We start from the raw sequence: 24,908 nt of genomic DNA on the forward strand, positions 1-24,908 counted from the left end.
TGATATACAAATGAAGAAGAAAAAATGGGACGACCTTAGCTGTGTTAAATGAACGCCTGGTGATGATTGCAAAATGACTTCCATCTTGTTTACATGCAGTGGCGTGGGAGTTGTGCGATGAAGTTGACAGTATTCAAACAACGACTAAAACAACTCCCAGCAATCCTTTTGCCCCGGCCCTCCCAACGACGAACTAAGTCAAGTCTTTTGCCTGTCATAAATCTTCATCAAGCTCTCACTAAATCTTTATAAATTTTGGAAGCTTGATGGCGGAAGAAGGCGTGTTACCACAGAAACAGAAGTAATCTTCTAGCACGAGAAAAAAACGAAGAAATGAAAACTAAAATGTCAGAGATTTTAATCAAAAAATCCCTTTTCCCTTAAAAACAAAGAAAAAGAAAAAAAATATGTTCGATGAACATAGGGTCTAGTTAGCGCTGTGGTTTTATTGTTTCTTTTTTATTATTATTATTCCCACTGAGTACTAATACGTTGGACGACTCTTTTCCCACTGTGTGAGTGATCATTGGTAAGAAAGAAACGGAGGGTGCCACAAATTCCCCCCTTGCGACTTCTTTTGTCTCGAGGGAAATTTCCAGCCCAAAATGCAAAAGAAGATGGATGGTTCATTCGCGTTAGATTAAGTCTTCATGGAAATGTAACCCCTGGGTGACGGAGGGATTTAACATTCAATATCCAGGATGCAGAAAGCAAAGATCCTATGTGGAAACCTCTCATAATCCAAAGGGGTCGACGAGTGAAAGGAAGAAAATTCTTTCAGAATGGGAGACGACCAGAACTAAATGGAGTGGCAAAAGAGAGGAAATTCAGTTGATTTCTTCCTGTCAACAGCTCATCTCGCGCCACCAACATACTTAACCACTTTGTGGCTTTTTTTTTTTTTTTTTTTTTTTTTTTTTTACTTCCTGGTGGAGGATGGAAAGGGAAATCGTAAGTAAGGAAAGAATTTCTAATAGAAGGAAGAAAACTTAACAAGGAACTATTGATAATTAAATGCTGTAAATATCTGCAACATATTTATTTCATAATTCATTGATTCACAAGAAGGATTATTTTTGTTTTCTTTAAAAATGAATTGAAATATTAATGGTTTCATTTTTACTAAATCCCTTCTCCAAATTTATTTGAATCTCGCTTACTTCGTCAAAATTAAGTTTTATGTTCACGAAGGGTATCTCCCAAAATAACTGAGAAAGAATTGAAGTTTAGAAAAATGAAATGAATATGTTCAGTTTAACGTCCCACGTTTACGCTGTTTAGGCTAAGGGAGACAATGGTTAAAGCAAGTGAATGATGATGGAAGAATTGGTGGAATGAGAAAGTGGAAGGAGACGGGAGTACCCCAGAAAACCCACGGACTCGATGTTACTGGCCGGGAATCGAACCAAAGACCTCACGCACAGAAGTAAGCGCTCTACCACTGAGCCACAGTGCCCCCTTGAAGTAAAAAAGATATATGCCTTAATTAGCAACGAAGTGATCATCTTTCTGGAAGTACTGTCCATTAAATCGAATTTAAGTGTCCGACCATTTCTGACATTTTCGAAACGTCTTTTGGAATTATTTTCATTGAATGCTATCTAAGAACCCGTTCAACTTTTCTTGTTCAGTCTCAAATTTTCTTCTTCCACGTAACTCTTTTTTTTTTTTTTTTTTACAAAAAAAAAAAAAAAAAAAAGGAAATGGCCCAAGTCACAGGATGACAAAATCTTTACTACATCAACGTTGTGGCATTTCAGTGACATTCGCTTCCTGTAAGTAAAAAATAACTGATTAGTTGTACAGTGAAACCTGTCTTTAGCGGAATCAAACGGGACTTGCAAAAATTTCCGTTAAAGTCAGGTTTCCGCTTAGCGGAGGTAGACCTTTCCTTTCTTTCTTTTTTTTTAATACATGTTTATAAAGGAGCATACTGAGGAAATATATTGCTGTACGTACATTGTTCGATTACAGTACTTCTTTCTTCTACGAATAAATACACACACACACACAAAATGAATACAAAATATGCTCTGCACACGTTTTCTTTATTTTTCTAACAGCCAAGCAGGGTTTTCTGTGTGCATTGCTGCTTGGCTGCTTGACTTTCCGCATACACTTTAGCCTGAGAAATACTGAGAGATACTAAGTGAATCAGAATCATTTTTTTCGTAAGGCAAATTTTTGCAGTTCCTTTAGACTTCTGAGAGAATCTTGATATGTATTTATTCTACACTCTTCTTGGAACTCGGTATCGTATTCCTCTTCTTCCTCTATCTCGTTTTCTTCTTTCCGACATTCCGTATGATTCTTGATTAAGTTGCGGGGATTAAGGACAATTTGTGGGGCTGAATGTGAATAGTGGTTGGGAAAGGTCAACACTGTCCAGAAATATTTAACAAAAGAACGAACATTTTATCGCAGACAGTGTAATGTATATGTCTCACAGAATGTCTAAACATCTTCTAAACGCTGTAGTCCGGAACTCAGAATTTTCCGTTAAATGTTTATTTTTCTTTCCGTTGTCCGCGTAACACAGTTTCCGCTTAATGAAGGGAGTTTCACACGTTTTGTTCTCCAAAATTCATGGGACCATGAAATATTTCCGTTTAAGACAGTTTTCCGTTTAATAAAGAGTCCATTGAAGACAGGTTTTACTGTATATGGATTGGCGCTATCATGGTGAAACGCCCAATTGGTGTCCATGTCTGATTCCGTTCCATACGTTTCCTCATTGTCTGTAGCAAGGGGGACGCGGTGGCTCAGTGGTAGAGCGTTCACCTTCGGTGCTTGGGGTCCCTGAATCGATCCCAGCTCTCACCGTGTGGACTTTGTGGTGGTCAAACATCGTGCTGGTGGGTTTTCTCGGGGTTCTCCCGTTTCCTCCCAATTTCTTCATTCCACCATTTCATTCTTTTCTCATCATCACCGTCTCCTTTAGCCTAACTGGCATAACCATGGGACGTAAAACTCAAATATTTCATTTCATTTTTTCATTGTGTGTAGCAGGGCCGCGTTAGGATGTTAAAAATAGGGGGCAAGGCATGCTCTCAATATTCGTATATTTGTATTTAGTTTTGCTGGTTGTTTCTAATATAGTTTGACGAAAGGTTGTATAACTAATAGGATACTATCTTTTTCAGTTAAAATACCATATATCGTATTTCATATTTTAAGTAAATTGACAAGAGCTACACTGCTTCAGTTTCACTCGACTCAGGAATTTCAGTTCTTATTTTCTTAAAAAGAAATAGGATGGACTCATTATCTGATAATCTGCGTTTCGTAGAGGAATTCACCAACTATGAAAATCATTAACAAAGAAATAAAAGACAGACACGTCTAATACCGTAACCGCAACACATGCACACATTCATTCCTGATTTTGCTTTAACCGAAAATATCAGTCACTATTCACGGCTAATTCATTAATAATTATTAATGAATAGTGACTGATTATAATCTATACCTGCTAATCTGAGCTGAATACTAGAATCCAAAATAGGCCTAAACTGTGCCGACAATAATGTTTTTTTCTTGTTTTCTGTTCAAAAAAAAATCGGCCGAAAAGGGGTAGCATTGTTCTGTCTACAAGTAAAAACAGATTTTTTTCTCCCTTGCACCACAAATTTGTAACTGCGGAATATCACAAATCAGAGATGCCAATTCGCCGGAAAAGTCCCATTTTGTGGGGTTTTCTGAACATTAATTTCCAGAATAGGGAATTTTCGTGGAAATCGGCAGCACATATGGGATTTTTCATACATTTACTTCAACGACGAGAATAAAGTTCTCTCTGGACAGGAAGTAAACTAATGAATGTTTAATAAACGTGAAATCAGTGTCAATTGTGAAATTTCGTTTATGTGATTTGGAAGTGATTTATATACTGACTTGAGAATCTCCCAAAGTTAGCTCAATGGAATTTATTAACAAATCTAGTATTTAAAAAAAATACCAAACATGAAACATCCATCTTCTAAAACCTTCCACACTAAATTATTGGAGAATGAATATTGTATTATCTAATTTCGTTACATTCCATTTAAGGTTACGACACAAGTGAGTCAAACACATACTAATTTCAAATAACAAAATGTAGTTGTCTTCGTCAACATTTCAAGTCTCTCCTGTAATTACTTATTCATAAATTGTTTGATTAAAATAGGTCTGAATGTACTCATATTATACTGTGTATTGAAGAAAGTAAGTGAGTGATTTACAGTATGTTCATTTTTCATATATTATAAATTTTGAAAATTTTGTAGTGTGGGAAATTGAAGAGCAAAATAGGAATTTCTACCTGTCGAGATGGGATTTTATAATGTTTCAGGTTGGCATCACTGTCACAAATGTTGTAGGCAAAACAATGAAAAAGGTAAAAGTTGTTTCTTATTATTCTCTCTCTAATCAATACTGTCGATTTTTGTGCAATTAAAGAATAACTTGTGAAATACTTTTTTTTTTTTTGTGCGAAATGTTCTCTCAATTAGTTTCAAACTGGCTGACTAACATATTGAGCCCTTATAAGAAGAAATGAAAGTACGCTGGAATTGTTGCGCTAGGTTAATTTCTGGGCCATTTTCCGTGTCAATTAAAACTCAATTCCTGTAGCTTTCTTAACTTCACGGAAAGACAAATAACCAATACTTACTCACGCATGATAAATATTATATTTTACCATTTTTTTCCCTATGAACCAGTAATATATACAAAAACTACATTTCCAAACAAAACCGTATACATTAAGGGGTCACTTCAAAAAAGTAGGGGCAACTGTCCCTCTTGCTTCCCCTAATCCCCGCCCCTGGAAAATATGGAGAGGTTAATACCCAGAATGTGTCTGCATCACTCGCTATCAAAATTGAGATAATGAAGTTTTGAAACTGTGTTCCTTTGAATTGAAAATCTATTATCCCAAATAATATTCCCAACTAACAATGCTGTCATGATCGCCTCTGCTCCTCCTCCCGCAAAAAAAAAAAGAAAGAAAAAGAAAAGAAAATCCTCATAGAAAGCCTTCTGTATCTCACCAATGTGAGTATAGTGTAAGTTATAAAAATATTATATATACTAATAAGGCACTTTTACCTAATCTTTGAGATAAATGAAGAAACACGCGATTAGGGGGATATTTATTACTTCCAGAAGGTGTTTAATAACCCATAGGATAAATGAACACCTGCTGCACTACCCTCATGCAAACAAATTATCAGTGAAAAAAGTACTATTAGAAAGGACTGTGAGCATCGGCGCCCGAAGAAAATTTTCTAGTGGGGGGGGGGCTCAAATCCCAAGTTGCTATATTACGTTTGGTATTTTTTTGTTTTTTGTATTAAGAAAATCCTAAGAAATTTATTGCATTTTCGTGACGGGCGTCCATGACTGTAAGGAAAACAAAGAAGTAGAGAAGGTGAAAAGGTGAACACTTCATTTTGCAACTTGTACTGACGTCCCTTGCATTCTGTGAGCCCTGATGCTTCCGTCCCCATTAAACCATAATCACTTACTCACTCTTGTAGCCCTACTCTGTGTCAAAAGTGTAGTAATAGTGAACTATGCGCAACAAATGGACCAGCAATGGAACCCAACATTTTACCGATTTTGTATAAACTGCTTGATTTAACTATTTTACTTTTAGTATTTAGTGAGGTCTGGTTGTGGAGTAATAAAATTGGTAAACTGTAAGGCGATATTGTCCATAATTGAAAGAAAATGGGTTTAGGCTGGAATTCTTAAGTTTGAAATTAACTCAATAAATCTTATAGTGTACACTCTCTGACTTGAAATCTCTTTGTAAATCCTGTTGAGTGCCCTAATTTAAAACTAAACTTTCATTCTACTTCGCTTTGCCGTCACAAGAACAAATCCTTTTTTTCATTATATTATAATCACCGTGACATGTCATGGTATCACTTTACGTGCCTGAAACTTACTGTAGGTTATCTGCGCTACAATTCTTGCTTAACCTTTCCATCTTGACGTATGTTATCCATTTTAATACCGTCCGTGTATGTAATATTTTCTCCGTTTTTGTCCTTTTCGTTCCATCATCCTTCCATCTATCACAGCATTTCGACAGGGTCGGCTCTAGTTAATTTGCCGCCCCTCGCAATGACATCATTTGCCACCCCTGGCCTTCTTCACAAAGAACAAATCTTAAAAGCCATCATTTTAAGTATACAACCCCATCATATTTATTTATTTATTTATTTATTTGCCTGTTTTGCATACAAATGAGAGTATTCTCGAGCACGCATACAGTTGTCAAAATTACAAAATAATTACATATATGGTATAGAAAAAAAACTTAGATAAAATAACACATACATAACTATGACTTTTATAAGCTTATACAATCATAATATAATTTACAAAGGAAAAAAAAAAACATTTATACATTATCTTCAAAAAACTAATTTACCGAGTAGTAACATTTATCTACTAAGAACTCGTGAAGATCCGATTTAAACATAGAATATGATTTGTTTAGTTTTAGAAAGTCAGGTAACTTATTGAAAATTTTTGTACAGTTAATATATACACTTTTTTGAAAAAACGAGAAATTTTGGGGGATAACATGCAAATTATTAACGAATCGAGTATTGTATTTATGGACGTTACTGTTTTCAATAAATAAGTGTTTGTTACTTACGGTAAACAAGATAACTTTATATAGATACGCACAAGGTAATGGTAATATTTTTTGTCCTCGAAAGATGGGCTTGCAAGAAGATTTTGGTGACAATCCAAACACAACCCTTAGTGCTTTCTTTTGTAAGCGAAACGTGCTAATACATTCAGTAGAATAACCCCAAAAAATAATACCGTAAGTTATTAAAGAATGGAATTTTGCATAGTACACCGAAACTAAGGCCTCTGTTGTGACATTACCTCTTAGTCTACGGAGGCCGAAACAAATACTACTTAATTTTTTGTTGAGTTGAGAAATATGCTCATTCCAAGTTAGTTTCGAACTTATGGTGACACCAAGAAATTTAGTTGAAATAGAAAAGTCGACTTTTTTGTTATTTACCATTACGTGAGGAATAAATTTATTTTGAAGAGGATAATAAAAATTTAGCAAGGAAGTTTTATCATTGTTTAGAACTAACTTATTGTTACTTAACCAGTTACTTAATCGTGAAAACGCAGTGTTTAGATTATATTCAATATCATGTCGTGAGTTACCTGTAATAATAACATTGGTGTCATCAGCAAATAAAACACATTTATTAGGCAACATTTCATATGTCAAATCATTGATGTAAATAAGAAAGAGCAATGGACCAAGCACTGATCCTTGAGGAACACCAGTTAGTATTGTACCTTTATAACTACTAAACTTACGCATTTCGCCATTATTTTCGTTCGTAATTTGAACTATCTGATACCTATCCTTCAAGTAAGACTCGATCCATTTATTGGCAGTTCCTCTTATACCATAAAAGCTTAATTTTTTGAGTAAGAGATCATGATTTACAGTGTCAAATGCTTTAGTAAGATCAACAAAGAGTCCAATTGCCCATTTTTTATTATTTATTGTATGCATAACAGTACTAAGAAAATCGAAAATCGCAGAATCAGTTGATTTGCCAGTTAAAAACCCATGTTGAGATAATGATATTAGATTATTGGAACGTAAGTAATTCCTTATCCTATTTGACATTACCGTCTCAAAAATTTTTGAAAAGACAGATAAAACTGAGATAGGGCGATAATTCTTAATATCGTAACGATTGCCTTTTTTGAACAAGGGAATCACTTTAGCCACTTTTAACCGTTGTGGGAAAATGCCTGATTGAAGGGAAAAATTTATTACATGAGTCAGGTGAGGAGCAATTATCGAAGCAGATTGTTTTATAATAGTGGACGGTACTTCATCAAGACCTGCAGAACTGCTATTTCTCATCTTTCCTATAATTGCTAATATTTCATCAATAGTTACCGGGGTAACAAAAATACATTTTGGATAAGAAGGCATATTTGAAGAACCACTTGTACCAGCTTGGTGGGATAGAGCACCAAGAGCTACCTGAGGAGAAGTTATAAAATAATTATTAAATTTATTTGCAATTTCAGCAGGGTTTGTAATTCTTTTATTGTCAAAAATGACGTGATTCAAATTAGCAATATTACCCTTCTTTGCATGTAGTCCTACCGACTGGTGAATAATATTCCACATAGTTTTAATTTTATTTCTGGAGTTATTAATCATTTTCGAATTATACATTCGCTTTGCTGTCTTAATAACTTTCTTATATGTTATCTTATATTTTTTAACGTAATTTCTGAATACATGGGAATGAAGGGAAGGGAAAGTGCACTCGCACTCAGAAAGGCCTAAACACTTCAAATACATTCTCATTGTGTGTTTTTCTTTCTTTAAATAATAATCTATTATGTTAGTGAAAGATGAACCAAACATAACTGCAGAGGAGAGGTGGTAATCCTTTTTTTTTTAAATAGAATTCAATATCGAGCTTCAATCTCAAAATATATCAGTTTGTAATTGCAATGCATCTAGCTCTTTTATCTTTATTTCTTGATTTTTCTTCTACATCTGTTAATTAAAAAAGAAAAAAAAAACTTGTTTCCACGCTCAATGATAGGGAACTTGTTTGTGACAAAGTGAAGACTAGTTTTCATATCCAAATTGTGATAATTAACTAAATAGAACAGATGTTTGTTACTGTTCGAGAATTGAGTTCTTGTATTTGACAACAATCAAGCAATTAATTTAACATGCTGGTAGTTGTTTGACCATTGCTTTAGCACTGTCCATGTGATCTTAAACTAATGCGACTTAAACATGACTTATAAATATAGTATTCAAATAAGTCAGCTCAGTAAATTTAACTACTAAAGTGAATTTGAAATCATGAAGTCTGTTTCCAACAAGAAATATTTACTTTAAATAATACACTTATAATGGATTTTGCCGCCCCGTGCAAACGCACGTCTTGCACATATGGTAGAGCCGGCCCTACATTCCGAACATTTTTTTATGAAGCAATGTCGTAGTAAGTTACTTTACCCATTTTTGAATTATTCCAATATCAGGACTCAAAATTTCCGGTCGCCAGGTAGCCACTGGCGACTAGAAATTTAGAGCTGGCGACCAGTTTTCAGTAGAAATCGTTTACATGTATATGAATTGCCTAATTTAAAATTGATTATCCTGAATCTGATTATCTGGCTTTGAAATTTTATGCCCTGATGTAATGTCTTTCTTTGTCAAATCAAAGGCCGTGAGGGAGGAGACCTCTCATAATTTGTACGTGAGAGATACTGGCGACCGTCCCATTTTGATTGGCGACTGCGTCTGACTTTGAAATTTTGCGCCCTGGCAATATACTTCTCTCAGCCCAAATACTCCTAATACTCCTCACTGCTTTTTCGTCCGACCCAGCTAATTTTCAGTTATTTTCCAAACAGTTTCGAAAGTCTCTTGCCATTGTCCGACACTTTTTGTGAGTGGCCATTTTTGCTTTGAATAGAATACGTACTCTTCCAGACGTCCCAGATGTGCATTATTCCAGACGTCCCTGGTGTCCGTTTTGCCGGGACAGTCCCAGATGTGCATTATCTGTTCCTCATCACTCCCCCCACCCCTCAAAAAATGTTCGGGACTCCAAATGTCTCGGTTTCCCTCCAAATCATAAGTTATCGTCGCTCATGTGAATTTAAAGAAAATCCAGATTTTATTAGACATCGATAGACCTAATCAACTGGTAGTACGAATAATCTACATTCTGTTACCCACTTTTGGTGAGTGTTTTTTTTATTTAGTTAATTCTAACATACAAAAGAAACAAGATCATAGCCATGAATATACTGTAAATTTTCATAGGGTCTCCCAATTCTTTAGTGCCGGACTCGGTAGCTCAGTGGTAGAGCGTTCATCTCTGGTGCGTGGGTCCCTGGTCCGATCCCAGCACGCACCAAGTGTGCTTTGTGGTGGACAAACACCGTCTTCGTGGGTTTTCTCTGGGTTTTCCTGTTTTCTTCCACTTTCATCATTCCACCGTTTCATTCATTTCGCATTATTGTCTCCTTTAGCCTAGCCGGCATAACAGTGGGACGTAAAATTGAAACATTTCATTTTCCAGTTCTTTATTCTAGAAATATGGCAGATCTATCTTCACGGAAACATTTGATATGTATTTTTTCTATTTTTCGCTACCTTTTTTTTTTTTTTTTTATCAATCTACAAAGCATTCATTCTTTACTTTACTCATATCCAGTGATGTTATTCTAACTTTTTAACAATCGGTTCTACTTACATATAGGCCTATATGTATAACTCTCTTAGGGAAGAAACCATAAAACCATATAAGATAGACACAAAAGCTTTTTTTTTTTTTTTGCACAAGTGACAAGTAAAGACGTATACAGCATCCTAATACAAAGTGGTGGGACGAAGTTAGGTAGCACTGCGAATATCTTGAAAACGAATTATCCAAGATAGTTAAAAAGTGTAGAAAGACCTTAATCAGCATTGGATCAACAATTGTTGATAGTAGGCTAATATGTATGTTTTTTTTTTTTTTAATTAAATAACCCTCACCAGTGCACTCATTTGAATCCAGTTCTCATTCTTGATATCTAAGCATTTCAGATTAAGAAATAGGGCCTATACGCTTATACCATGTTCTGAGAGATCGCCTTATTCAGTATCCTTTTGTAGTATGACTAGCGTCATACTAAAGGCCTGACTACTGCAGGAAACATATGTTACTTGAACTCTAGTACAGTACTAATAACGCGTCAGAACGATTCTGCATAAGGCCCTGTATGCTTAACCCTGTAGCTATAAGAATTTCTAAAAATAAAGATAGTTAAAATAAGTAAAAATTTTCTGATATGTCTGGGTATAACAAACAATTCTCCGAACTCGAAATATTTTAACAATCGGTTCTAGCGAATCAGTTGAATAGCATCACTGTTCCTATTCTTTTTTCTGTCCTGCACTTCCCTAAATGAAACTGTTGCTCCACAACTTCCAAACGTGTTCGACCAGATCGTCTACTGTTCAATAACAGCCATATTTGGGTGTAGAATTTTTGCTGCATATAAGTGAAGCTAATGTAATTCATCATATCGTTTCGCATTCTATATCCAATATTAATATTATCTTTCAGAAAATAGCCATTCCAGCTTTTCATGTATTCTATTACAATTTCGGAACATTTTTCTTTGCTTCTTCTTCTATACTTTGAATTAACTTAATTTGTGTATTATCTATGCAATTTGCTTTCCCATTCTTCATCTAGCTGACCAGTGAGAGCTTTCTTGTACTCATTCCTCAGTATTGCAAATTCTTTATTATTCTCGCCTACTTCATTTTGCTTTCGACTGCATACGCTACAAAGCTGCGGTGGCTCAGTGGTAGAGCGTTCACCTCTGATGCACCAAGTGAACTTTGTAGTGGGCAAACACAATGTGCGTGATTTTTTCGGGGTTCTCTCGTTTCCTCGCCTTTATTATTACCTTTTTATTATAATCATTACTCCTTTTGATGCTAACATTATGAATAGCAACTGAGTTTGGTCTAGTGTTATAATTCTTCGTCATTCTTTGATTTTCGTAATTCTGAACAATTACAAGTAAATGAATAAAATTAATACTTTGAGACGATAATAATATTTGTTGCAACCTGATGGGTAATAACATTGTTATAGATGCTATTATACGCGATTCCTGCTGATAAGGATTCAGCAGTTTTAAGTCATTGTAGGCAGAAATTACAAAATCAGTCACACTTTCATCCGTCTTAGGATCAAAACGCTTATTTCTGATCTGGGCATCACGGTTAGCTAACATAAAATCATTTTCAAAATTAGATACTAAAGCAATTTTGAAATCTGCATACCCTTGTAATTTAGTCTTTACAGCATCATACCAAGCAGAACAGGGTGGTAGCAAAATATGTGACATTTTCAGAAATTGTGGCTTAAGTATACCGATTAAAACACACTCTTGTTCATATTTTTCCAGGAAAGCAGTTGCCGGTATATCGTCTGATCTACCGCTAAATTTAGTCATGGACCTAACCTCGCTAAATTTAAAGCGAGACTTAGAATACCTTACTTTATTGTATTTTACATAAGTCGGGATATCCTTCTGCACATGAAGACAATTAGCCACATTTAGTATAAATCTTCTTCCTTCGCCTTTACTTTCTGAATTAGACATACTGTAGATTCATCAGTGCTATGTACGTATACTGTCTGATGGCGGTCCTCTTCTCGTAGTTGAATTTCAGATGCTTGAGATTGTAAATCTGCTACGTTAACCACTGGAATATGATTATCATGCTTCGTTTCAAGTTTTTCCTTAAGTACTTGAACTTCTTGCAGTTTCCTAATTTGATTCAAATTATCATTGGCTTGAATTTTCATCATGTTGACTGCACTTTGCATAGTCTCAAAATTTTGAAGAATCAACTTGCTTTTGGAATCCATTTTTTTCTAATCTCGTATTTAATTGATCAATTCGAGCATCTACCTATTCTGTTACTTGCTGAGTTATCTGTTCTGTTACTTGATAAGTCATATGTTTAATACAAGCATCCACACGATCTGTTACTTGCTCAGCTCTCTGTTCAATACGATCATTCATCTGTGTCATCGATTGTCCTAGTTGTTGTATCGTAACAACCAAATTAAATATAGATTCTAATGATGAAATATTATTTTCCTCAACGCGATTACCAGCGTTATCACTATTACTTCATACATCCATCTTAATAGATTTGTACACCGTTTTACTTCGCAGTATCACATACAGTATTCGTAATAACAAACACGAGACTGGCATACTTAACTTCTAGCTATTCTCAAAGGTCCCAAAGATTTCGACACCATGAAATATACGAAGTTATCAGTTCACACTTCGTTATATATTTGCCCTAAGTCGGTTTTGATGTAATAAAGAATTAGTTAAACGTAATTCACTAATTAACTATTCATAATGATATAACACAGAATAAGATATATTCGAATTTATGTATTTTTCGAAAATACTTTTAGCATTTACCTTCTTAATTTTTTACAATAAATCTTCTTTATAAAACAATATACACTCATTCAAAATAGTGTACCTTTCATGTTCTAGAGCCACATTGTCACTTTAGAACAACTTGTAGCTCTCATTAAAAAAAAAAAAAAAAAAAAAAAAAAAAAAAAAAAAAAAAAAACCTTGAAAGTCTACCGTATTTTACCGTGTACACATAGTCTTTAAAGGGTCATAAAACATTTTTTTCCATCTTGCAAGGAGTTGAACGATGCGCAACTTTCTGGGACGTCTTGCTTGCTATCTTCTATCGCCGTCCCGCTGACATAAAAGGAAAACTAGTTTCGCCGCTTCCGAAACAACGGATTTTTTTTGGACAGGGAGGGGAAGTGCAGCAAAATACACGTTTTTAATGAGGAGGTTCACTGTTTGTCCATTAGAGTGCAGTGCTATATGTGTGGAGAAACCTTGCCTTCAAGAAGTTGTAACGTGTAAAGAGTAAATAGAAAGATAGGGTTGATTTTTTTTATGACAGTTACAAGATTGATTTAACGTGGCAATGTGGCTTAAGTTAACTGTAAAAAGTCTAGATATTTACGTCTGGCCCAAACTAAATAACATAAATAGGCAGATCTGCCCATAAAAGAAAAGATCATACGTTACGAACTATTGTCCATAGTAAGATATACATATGATCGTTATACTCCTTAAATTTATTATTCTCCAGTTTAATTGTATCATTTTCATTGAAACATTATATCTCCACAAATAATCCCGGGCTTTAAAAACCCGCCTATGGGTTACAGGTATTGAAACCTTTAGATACAGGTATTGAAACACTTATAAAACAAAATTACACTTTGTCAACAATAAGTAAAAATTGTGGAATCACATTTAATAAATCTGTTGGTGAATTAGTCAACTCGAGAGTATCAGAGATGTATTATAACATACCTCGTTGAACTGGATTCGAACTCCTGGGTACGAAGTTCGTCGTCTAAGTTCCACACAGTGGATGGATGTCCACTGGAAATGTTGTTGTCTACAGTTGGTTCCCAATAGCTGCTTTGCTGAGAATGATCCTTTGAGACTGATCAACCAATGGATCTCCTGCGACTGATCCTATAATGTCTCTCCGGTGACTGATCTACCAATGGATCTCCTGCGACTGATCCTTATTCAGTCAAACATTACCTTTTTATGTTCATGTCAATGATGACGAATTTGTTGTTGTTTCATTACAAATTCTGCAGCTCTTACATCTCTGTGCCGAAATTGTGCTGAATCACAATTTCTGCTGTTTCTCTCATTGACTACATTCTCCAGACAGTTTACGTCTGCGATATTCACAATTTTACCTAATTTTAATAATGTGTGATTGTTAACACAAATTTATACAACGTTTTACATTTTCTTGTTTTTCGTATTTGTTTATGTTCTTGTGACACTTGCAGACTCGTGTCTATTACTTCAAGAAAACAACAATCATCAGCAATACGTAACTTGATGTTATAATATGTCTGTCTGCAACCTAATTACTTTCTTACAACAAGTTAAATTATAAACAAAACTTTACTGTTTCCTTTTGAAGCCAATTATTAAAATTGAATGAATTTAGATATTAAAATATTCCAGAATTTTGGCGTACCGTGACACACTTTGAATTCTTGTTTTCTTTTCAGAATGTAATGAAATCATTAGTGGACCACCGTACACAAAGATGTCTGCTAGCAGCCACCCTTCGTGGGCTCGAAAGAATTCCTGTGATCCAGACGATGCTCATATAGATACACATCGGTCGTGGTGTGCGCGCCATTCAAACAGTAAGTGTTGCCAATTATTCAATTGCATGTTATGAGTTAACCTACTTGAAAAACGACCGAAAATATCTGATTCAATCATCAGTTTACTGAATATTTATCACAATGTATTAGAAAAATATAAGAATACAGTAGTATTTGGTAATATATCGAGGCAGTAAATTCGTGGCCCGCCAAATTAATACTTGGATGTCCGATGTTCCTTTGTTTGTAGGGTGTTTTTTTTTTTTTAACACACAGTGTATGACATTGGTAAACTAAATGAACAAACTACCCACTCTCTTAGCGAACGAAGTAAACATGTTCATCATCCATAAACATAAACTTCATAAACATAAACATAAACATAAACATCATCCATAATGGAAATACAACTAAACACCATTCAAAGCAAAGAATTTGTAACAGAGGGAAATAAATTCCTGTTAAAAATGTTTTGTTATCGGTTCATGTCTCTTACGTCACAATAATTTCGTCAGCTAAAACCAAAAAGCATAATGCTAAAAGAACCAAGTGCTACAGCGCCTAGTATAATAGTATGCAGTAATGATAAACAATCCTATACTAAGGGACAGGATTATAGCTTTTGAAAGCACACTACGGGTTGTTAGCAAACGAGAGGACTGCGGTGTTGCCATGTCTTACATGTCCAAATTCACGTCACCGTCTTTCACCTACCCACTCTGTAGTGTAGTGAAATTGTTTAGCCATCACTTTCCAGCACTTCAGCGTCATGTCACAGCTTTCGTTTCATTCGCCTAGACCATGCTGCATCGTTTAAATGTCATGCTTTAATTATAAGGGAGAAATATGTCAGTTTGTGCGTTATGCTATCCAGGGCTCTTATTTAACTTTGTTTAAGAAATTTAAAATGCTTGTAAAAAGAGAAGGAGCACAATGAGAATTCCTTATAATAAACGGCGAATGTCTCAGAGCGTCACGCTAATAAATGTCGGTATGTGCGCTTCACTTCCTTCCCTTACGCTAATAAATGTCGCTAGTTGCGGAATGGTTTATAACAAAGTCCTTGAATAATCCCCAAAAAATATAGACGGAGTTTGAGTTTTCGGTGGACAAACAAAAAATATGATTAAATGTGAATAAGAGCTACCATTTTAACTTATAGTGCATAACCTTGGGCGTAACAATTAGTCATTTTAAGTTATTGGAATGTGTCCAAATTCACACAATTTGTATGGTAGTATGGCGTACGGATGATTACAACGTCAGCGCGGAGGCTCTTATGTGGGCCCAGTAACTCTTTGGGCCGTCCAAAACGTCATCTGCGGCACACATGACGTCATAATCGATGTCAAAATGAACACATTCACATTTGTTTTTGAGATTTTGAAGCAGTTGAAAGTCAGAAGGTGCGACTTGGAACGAATAAGGTGGATAGTGGACCAATTCCCCAAACTGCAATTGTGAATTACTGCCATAACAATAATCCGCTTAAATGTGGGGACATTGATCAAGTGGAATTGGATACCTTTCGTCAGTTACCCCCAAACACTTTTGCGGGTATAGCATACAGTTTTGGTGGGAGATCTGCACAATAATCCCCAATTACTGTTTTCCTTCTTGGAAGATAATCTACTATTTCCAACCACTTTGAATCCCAAAGAATACTAGAGACCACTCTTACTGGTGAGTGGGCAATCTTGGCCTTCTTTGGAGGTAGGAATGAAGGGTATTTCCATCGTATTGGAACTTTGATTTTGACTCCGAGTCAGAAAGGAATTTGGAAAAATAAAATGAAATATTTTAGTTTTACGTTCCACAGTTATGCCGACTAGGCTAAAGGAGACAGTGAAAGTGACACTGAGAAATGAATGAAATGGTGGAATGAAGAAAATGGGAGAACTCCGAGAAAACCCATGCACACGGTGTTTGTCTACGACAAAATTCACTTGACGCGAGCTGAGATCGAACCAGGGACCCCATGCACCAGAAATGAACGCTCTACCACTAAGCCCCCGCGGCCCCAATAGAAAGGAATTTGGATTTGCCTGAGAGAGCTAAAGATTTTTTCTTGAAATGTTGCGTATGGGGATCTTTAGGTCATTCATCAGGCGAAACTTTTCCCATTCATAAAAACTGAGTGATTATTCTGTCAATCTTTGCAGTTCACAAAGCGCACTATTTTAGTAATCAGCCTGATGGTCAATTGATGACTATTTATGAAACTCTCATGGACTTTTTCAATGTTTTCCTGGGTTAGTGCTTCAATTGATCTTTCTGATCGATGTTATTCCTATCCTAAATACAGCTGTTACATCGCCGTGGCTATCTTGTGAGTTAAACCTCTTTTGTTGAGATACTAAATAACAGTTCTTGCCTTCACTCTCTCCATTTGATAGAAGTAGTTCCTTCTACTATTTTACTTTATGTGTTAAACACAGATAAAATAGATATTAACACTAAATTTGCTATGACATCTTTTGAAGGTTCAATAAATGTCCCAAAAGATTGACCGTCTAGTTATAATGTTTCTTAGTTAGCTTTAGAATTGTCGTAACAAATCTCATACACTGTTCATAAAGTTTCTTGCTTTGCATCCTAGGATTCGTTTTTCTGAATAATATTGAGCCCCCGTAATAAATTTTCTTGAAACTGGTTAATTATCTTTTTGCTGGTGTCAGGTTTGGCGAAGAAGAGGTTGTGATAGAAGTCTTGGGTAAGCACAAAAGTTCTTTACATTTCCATAATCTTTTCAACGACGCGACGTTAGAAGTTTCATACCTTGCTATTTAAATTTTTCGGATGACCCTTCGGCTCTGTGATACAGAGTCTTGTGGGGAAACAGAGTATTTCATTCCCTCTCATTGACAGTTTCCTGACATTTTCCAGTCTCACTTTTTGTTTCACACTTTTATCTCCAGCCATTTGTGACGTTGGACATTTTATCTGAATGTGCAATAACTCGAAATCGAATATTGGCTAATTCATATAAAATGCCCTATACGAGGAAAGTTTTCGTACAAAAGTTCTACACATTTACATGATCTTTTCAACTATGTTAAAAACTATATACTTTGGTATGTAAAATTTTCATATGACCCCTTGGGGTATCATGTTAGAGGGCCCTGTGGGAAAACAGAGCCTCCATTCGATACGTTTTCTGACAGTTTCCCATCTTACGTTTTGTTTCATCCTTTTATCTACAATCGTTTGAGATTTATAAGCACTGAATCTTATCTTAAGCATCCGGTATAAAGTTGTTATCGAGGTACACCTTTCACAAAGTTCTAATTTTAAACCTCGTATAACTTAGCCATAATCTGAATATCGTTGTTACGATATTCAGAATATGCAATACTGCAATCAGAGTGCAAAATCGCCTCAACTTCCCTACATTTTCCTGCATTTGTAAATCACACTTGACAATAGTTCAAACGATAGAGTGTGATCTCAGTTTTCTGTTAGTCACTTGTCTTGGGGGTGAAAGAGTTCTCTCTTTTCCTGATAGATTACATTGAGAAATGTTATTCCAACTATTAATCATTTTACTGCTAGTCTTCCATTCGTATTTATACAAAAACATACTTAGCAGTCTTCGTGACTGAGTGAATGCGAATGATAATATTAATTTAAATTTCCCCCATAACATTATTCGTGGGAGGGCCTTTTATCCAAAATGTTTTACAGGAAAAAGTGTCTTGCTCTCTTCATTATTTTGTGTCTGTGTTGTTCAAACTTGTATTCTTAGTATTACAGAACTTGCGTGCTACGTACGTACTGTATTTGGAACTTCGTGATGTCATAGAAGTCCTCTTTGCACAATTGGCTTCAAATCAGATCTTGGTAGGACTTTGTTTGCATAATGATTTGATGCAGTATCGTTTAATATAACACAGCTTCATATTGGGTTGGTAATACTAGTCATCCTCTGCTGTTGAACATACATGACTCACGTTAGGCCTTGAGGGCGCGGTTGCTCAGTGGTACAGCGTTCACCTCTGGTGCTTGGGGTTCCGGATTCGATCCCAGCCCCCGCCAAGTGAACTTTGTGGATTTACAAACACCATGTGCGTGGGTTTTGTTGGGGTTTCTCCGTTTCCTCCCATTTTCTTCATTCCATCATTTTCATTCATTTCTCATCATCACCGTCTCCTTTAGCCTAACCTGCATAACCGTGAGACGTAAAACTCAGAGATTTCACTTCATTCTTACTTTATGCCTTTTCATGATTCTTTAAAAGGTACGTACTTTCTCTACATTTCTTAATGTTGGTTTCTTGTAATGTGGTAAAGGGATGCGTAAAATAAATTGGACACTTTGCATATTGGAAATATTCGAAATAGTTTTTACTTTTACATAAACAAGTTATTATTTCTACGTACAAAAGATAATTATTGTCGTTTTGTACTGGTAGTTAAACAACAAGATTCTCACTGAGTTTATCTGCTTTTACCCAATTCAATGAGTTTCGTTGCGAAATGAAAATTTGAATATGAACAAAATACATAATTTTCTGTCGTGTGTATTTTCTTTTTTTTTTTTTTTCTGTGAATCTTCGTATTCAGATTAATAGAACTGATGTTCCATTGGTTTGCTTTTGCCCATAGAGCATCAGTGGTTGCAGTTCGATTTGGGCCCTCCGAGACTAATCACTGGAGTGCTGACGAAAGGCCGTGGCGACACCAAACGACGTCAGTGGGTATCCACGTACACCATTTCCTACAGCAACGACTCTGTCCTTTGGTATTTCTATAAGGAAGACAATCATTTTGATCCCAAGGTAAGTACATCTTTATTTCTCTTTAACATCTTGATAAAACAAGAGCAATCGTACTATGCATGATCTTAATTGATCATCTGAAACTGCAAAGGGCGTCTACAGACATATCAGAAGAACAGAAGTTCTGTTTGTTGAATAGAATTCGGAAATCAAACTGTGCAACTAATGTTAGGCACCTTTGTCTTTTTTTAATCCCTGCTTGAAGGAGTTAAAGATTGTAGTGTTAAAGTATTTTTTGTAGGATGAGAAAATAAAATTTTTGTTCTGTTTCCGTCTAAATTCTGTTGTAATGTATAAATGTATAGGCAGCCCTACATGAATATACGTACTATGTTCTATTTTTCTGTAGTTTTAAAAGTTTGCTAATTTTTGATCGATTGTGTTTTCTTTTATGTATTGAAACCAGATTTTGTCGTAGCAAGTGTGACAATTTTCTTCTTGCGTAACATTAAATAAAAAGTAGTATTATGTAACTTAGTTGCAAGATTATTTTGATTGAGTTCATAGTATGAGACTACATGTAATTGCAGGATTTTAAAATGGCAGAAAAAGAATGGAGTCTCAAATTCCACTAGTTCCTATAATATACAAAAAATAATATGAAATGAAGTTAATACTTTTGAAATAACATTAACGTTCCATTTCTAATTTTATCCTTAAGGCAGGGTTTCTCAACCTGGGGATCGCAAAGATAAGCGGAAGAGATAAATGTAATTAGAGTCTAATACCTGAAAATATTTTTAAATATTATTTTGAATTTTTTTCTGACAGGCATATATTTATTTTTATACATACTGTTAAGAACAACAAAAAATAGATCTACTAAACATTTTCAACAGGTGCAGAGATGTTAAAAAATCAATTTAAATGAAAGAGGTACGATAGGAAACTAATGAAAACTGTATATTGAAATACCAGAAAAATACAAAACCTGCACATTGAAATACAGTTAAAATTGAAAGCTAATAACGATACCTGAGCATGGTATGATTTCAGTAGTGCGACAATGTCCGGTTCGATCTTCGTGACGTACATTATCAGGTCATTTAAGTACTCAATAACTTTTTAAACAACTTTCCGAGTTCTCTTTAACCGAAATTAGAAATCACTTTTTTTTTTTTTTTTTTTTTACCATATGGCCCAAAATTAAGGGAGTTATGAAGTTTTAAAATTTTCAAACGGCTTCCATTTTGAAACAGTAAACTCACCAAATTTGGTTTTAATCCATTCGCTTGTAGTGAACTTACTATACCCACCATGTGTACAAGAAATTGATTCTATTATGATAGAAATAGATGGATATCGTAATATCTTCGCAATAGGTATATTAAAATTCCCACACACGTTTATTAGAAACTAGAAATTATAAAGGTGTCGCTGGCAAGAGAATGTGATAAAATGGGGATCGTGATAGGAATTAGGTTGAGAATCAGTGCCTTAAGGTGACCGTCAGGCCTGTAGCCAGTTCAAAAATGTAGGGGGCCTGGCTGAATTTAGGAGGGAGGCCCTGATCTAGTGCTCTCAACGGGTCGGGTCGGGTCGGGTTGAAGACCGACCCGACCCGACCCGTGACCCGAATTGACTGACCCGACCCGATGACCCGGCCCGACCCGACTGACCCGAACCGTGATCCTATCTGATTGACATGACCCGATAACCCGACCCGAGCTGACCCGACTGACCCGACCCGATAACCCGACCCGAGTTGACCTGACCCGACCCGTTTGAGAGCACTACCCTGATCCAACTATGTTATAGTTTATTTGTAAGCCCACGGTGAAAATTTTAGGGGGTCAGCCAAAATTTAGGGGGGACCGGCCCTTCTAGACCCCCTGGATACGGGCCTGGTGACCATTATACCCCTCCTTCACCTATGTTACATTTATGTTTCATATTAAAAACGTGTGAGTCAATATAGTTTTAATTATCTGTTAATTGATTCCATCTACAACTTTGCGTTTACAAAATATGTTTTGTAAGAAAGCATGCGTCTGCATTCATTACTCTGAACAGAAACAAAAATGAAGAGGAAAGATTTATCAACTTTTTGTAATATTCTTTTTTCTTTTATTGTTGGCAAAGAACGGTGGCTCCATATTTGTTTTCTTTCCCCCTCTCGTTGTTGACTTTTTATTTCGCAATGACTTATGGGATTCATTCATTTTGTCTTCCTCTTTTTTTCTCTCTCTATCTCTCCAGTTATTCGGAGGAAATATGGACAAGAACACAGAGCGGAGGCATTATTTAAACCACCCGTTCACGGCGAGGTTTGTGCGTCTCCACCCGAATACATGGTATCACAGCATTGCCATGAGAGCAGGGATTATTGGATGCCCACATCGAGGAGAATGCGGGCCGGGCTTTCTCAGAGTTAATGAACTTGCTCAATGTGGTAAGTGAACCAAAAGCCGTCTCCAACCAAAGTTAAATTAACTTAACTAATTTTACACTCTCTTTCACATTGATTTCGCATCTACTTCTTCAAACTATTTTGTTCTTCTGCTCTCAAATAAGGAATTCTTTGAAGAGTTCTTGTGCTTTATTGATTTACAGATTTAAATATAAACGTATGCAGGCCTGCAGACATCAGAACGGAATAAGGGACACGTCCATCCAAAAATCTATACTCAAACTGTGAATTACTCGAAATAATGATTTCAAAGAAATACAGAGTGACGTCCATAAACTTTACATTATTCCTGAAATTTCCGGTTGGCTATGGGAGGGAGCAGACGGGTGTTGTTAATAGACACAAGCCATTACTTAACAGTGTATTTTTATTCATACACAGTTTCATAAATAAATAATCTCTCTCTGCAAAATAAGAACTGTCAATTATAGGGTGTCCCAAAATTTACACAACTAATAATTATGATACAAAATACAGCTTTATAATTTTAAAAATGTATTTTTTTTATTATTGATTCATAAAATATGTAGTACAGGGTTATGTCTGGAATAGCATATCGAGTAAATAGCCTCTACAGCTTTGCTACCATATATGCACTTTTCTCTTGAAATTTTCCATGACCGTTTTGCATAGCCTAAATGTGGCTGAATTTCGTTAATACAGCGCTCAATTTCCTCCCTCAAGGCGTGGGGAGTCGTGGGCTTGTTAGTATAAACCTTAGACTTAAAAAAAAGGAAAAAAAGGAAAGAAAAAGTCCAACGGAGTCCAATCGCATGATCTGAGCGGCCAATTCTGATCACCAAAACGGGAAATTTACACGACCAGGAAATGACTCATGCACTAAACGGCGTGACAAACATCTTAGCGTTTGAAGGCGGCGGTCCAAGTTCCCTTTAAATGCTGCTAGCAAATGAGAGGCCAGCGGTATTGCCACGTTTATTTTGTACACATTCATTTCTATCACGCTGTAGTTTATCTATTCCCGTTTAACATTCGGCAACGTCGCGTCAGAGCTTGCATTTTATTCGTTTAGCTGAAATACCAAGATGTTTGTCACAGGCTTTAATTGAATTGTTTCTCGGGCTGTATGGCATGTGGCAGCCACTTTTTGTTTCAGAATTCATTCAACGAACTCTCTTTACTGTGCGTAATCAGTAGGCTTTAGTTCTTGAGCCATTAAACTGTATAAGCATAAAGAGGGAAATCTTTCCTGCAGGAATGCGCTCGAGTCGAGACATGTCTCGAATCTCGACTCGACTCGACTCGAATTCGAGTCGAGATTCGAGTCGAGACACACTTTGTAAAATTCGAGACGAGTCGAGACAAACGTATTTCTCGACTCGAATTTTCGAGTCGAGACACGAGTCGAGTCGAGACGGCTCTTAAAAATCTCGACTCGACTCGAATGTCTCGAAAATCTTTCTATAATTTTTAATATTATTTTGAAGAAAGTATTCACTCAGAAACAGCCTTGAAACCAATTCCAGCTTTTATTCCTTCAGAAAGGTACAGAACGCATAAATTAATAGTTAATCTTTAAAGATCAAGATTTAATTTTCAGCTCAATTCAGTTAATTAGAACTAATAGTTAATGTCGTTGTATTTGGTTATACTGCAAATATAATGATAATAATAATAATAATTGATTATCTAGTTTGTATAAAACTATTATCCGTAGTCTAAATCTAGTTTGTATAAAACTATTGCGATAAAGTGAACTTCATAAATTCTCTGAATGAGCAGTTGGTAGTCTATAGTAATTTAGCATAGTTATAATTATTGTGTTTTCGTTCCCATGAACGCAATAGGGTTACGTAACTTCTGGATTATTCGCTTGCCCAACTATTCTGAGGCTTTAATATGTTGCAGCATATCACGAGCTACGGATAATATATAATGTAACATTTGTTGTAAATCACATATTATGATACGATACTATTTTACATAGTATATCTTATCTAATATAAATAAAATAAAGAGTTTGTTTGTGTGTTTGTCTGTCTGTCTGTGTGCGACCTGGGGACCAGACGAGTGGACCGAGAGTTCCCAAAATTTGGTCACGGGTACCTTAGTCCAGACCCCAGATCAAGACGAAGCGTTTTTTTTTAAATTTCAAACCAGGGGGGTCTCGGGGGGTACGTTTACTGGGACCGACCTGGGGACCAGACAAGTTGACCGAGAGTTACCAAATGTTGGTCACGGATACCTTGGTCCAGGTCCCAGTCTAAGGCGAAGCGTTTTTGTCAAAATTGGAACCAGGGGGTCTCAGGGGGGCGTTTAGCGAGACATGTAGTAAAAATAATCCAAATTGATCGACATTAATGTCAAACCCATAGTTTTCACGGTCGCTGAGATCAATGGTGACACTTCCATCAGCGATGACTTGCAAATTCAGCTACTACTGTATGCGGGCTGGGTGTCAGCGGGTGAGGAATACCGAGACATGTATAAATAGCCCATATTGATTGATACTAGTGTCAAATCCATAGTTTTCGCGGTCACTGAAATGAATGGTGATACTTCCACAGGTGTTGACTTCCAAATACAGCCCCCATGCGAAGAATGGGTATATTAACCTAGTATTACAATAAATGGACTGCTTGGATGCCAAGAACTAGTACAGATAAGTACCATTCACTTCTATGAATAGGTATTTTTTAAAAGGATTTTTGTAAACACTAAGTTATAAAATAATGAACTACATATAGTAGTTATGGTTTTGGTTCCCAACATAAAAGAAATATGGGTTGTTCATGAGATATTGAACTTCAACTTTCACTCCTGGAAAATTTCAATTTTGGAGTTAGGCCACTTGGCATCAAAGCGGTTCACTGTAAGATAAATACATTCCGCACATTAGTAACATAGTTGTTCAGGGGCCTTCGATTTCCATCCTCTCAAATGAAAGCTGAACGATTGC

The 24,908-nt window shown here is 35.9% G+C and overlaps 1 protein-coding gene across 6 annotated transcripts in view; it reads left to right on the forward strand.

Annotated features, from left to right (window-relative positions):
• LOC145673486 (lactadherin-like) overlaps positions 1 to 24,908 on the forward strand; it is a 648,675-nt gene that overhangs the window by 570,936 nt on the left and 52,831 nt on the right. For all 6 annotated transcript variants that reach the window (XM_081743233.1, XM_081743230.1, XM_081743234.1 and 3 more), the window contains 3 exons: positions 14,700 to 14,840; positions 19,406 to 19,578; positions 21,778 to 21,970. In XM_081743233.1, coding sequence (XP_081599359.1) covers positions 14,700 to 14,840; positions 19,406 to 19,578; positions 21,778 to 21,970 — 507 coding nt within the window. The remainder of the gene's footprint in view (positions 1 to 14,699; positions 14,841 to 19,405; positions 19,579 to 21,777; positions 21,971 to 24,908) is intronic.

This window comes from Thermobia domestica, chromosome 16 (genome assembly GCF_964235325.1).
Source record: "Thermobia domestica chromosome 16, izTheDome1.hap1.1, whole genome shotgun sequence".
Taxonomy (NCBI): Eukaryota; Metazoa; Arthropoda; class Insecta; order Zygentoma; family Lepismatidae; genus Thermobia; species Thermobia domestica.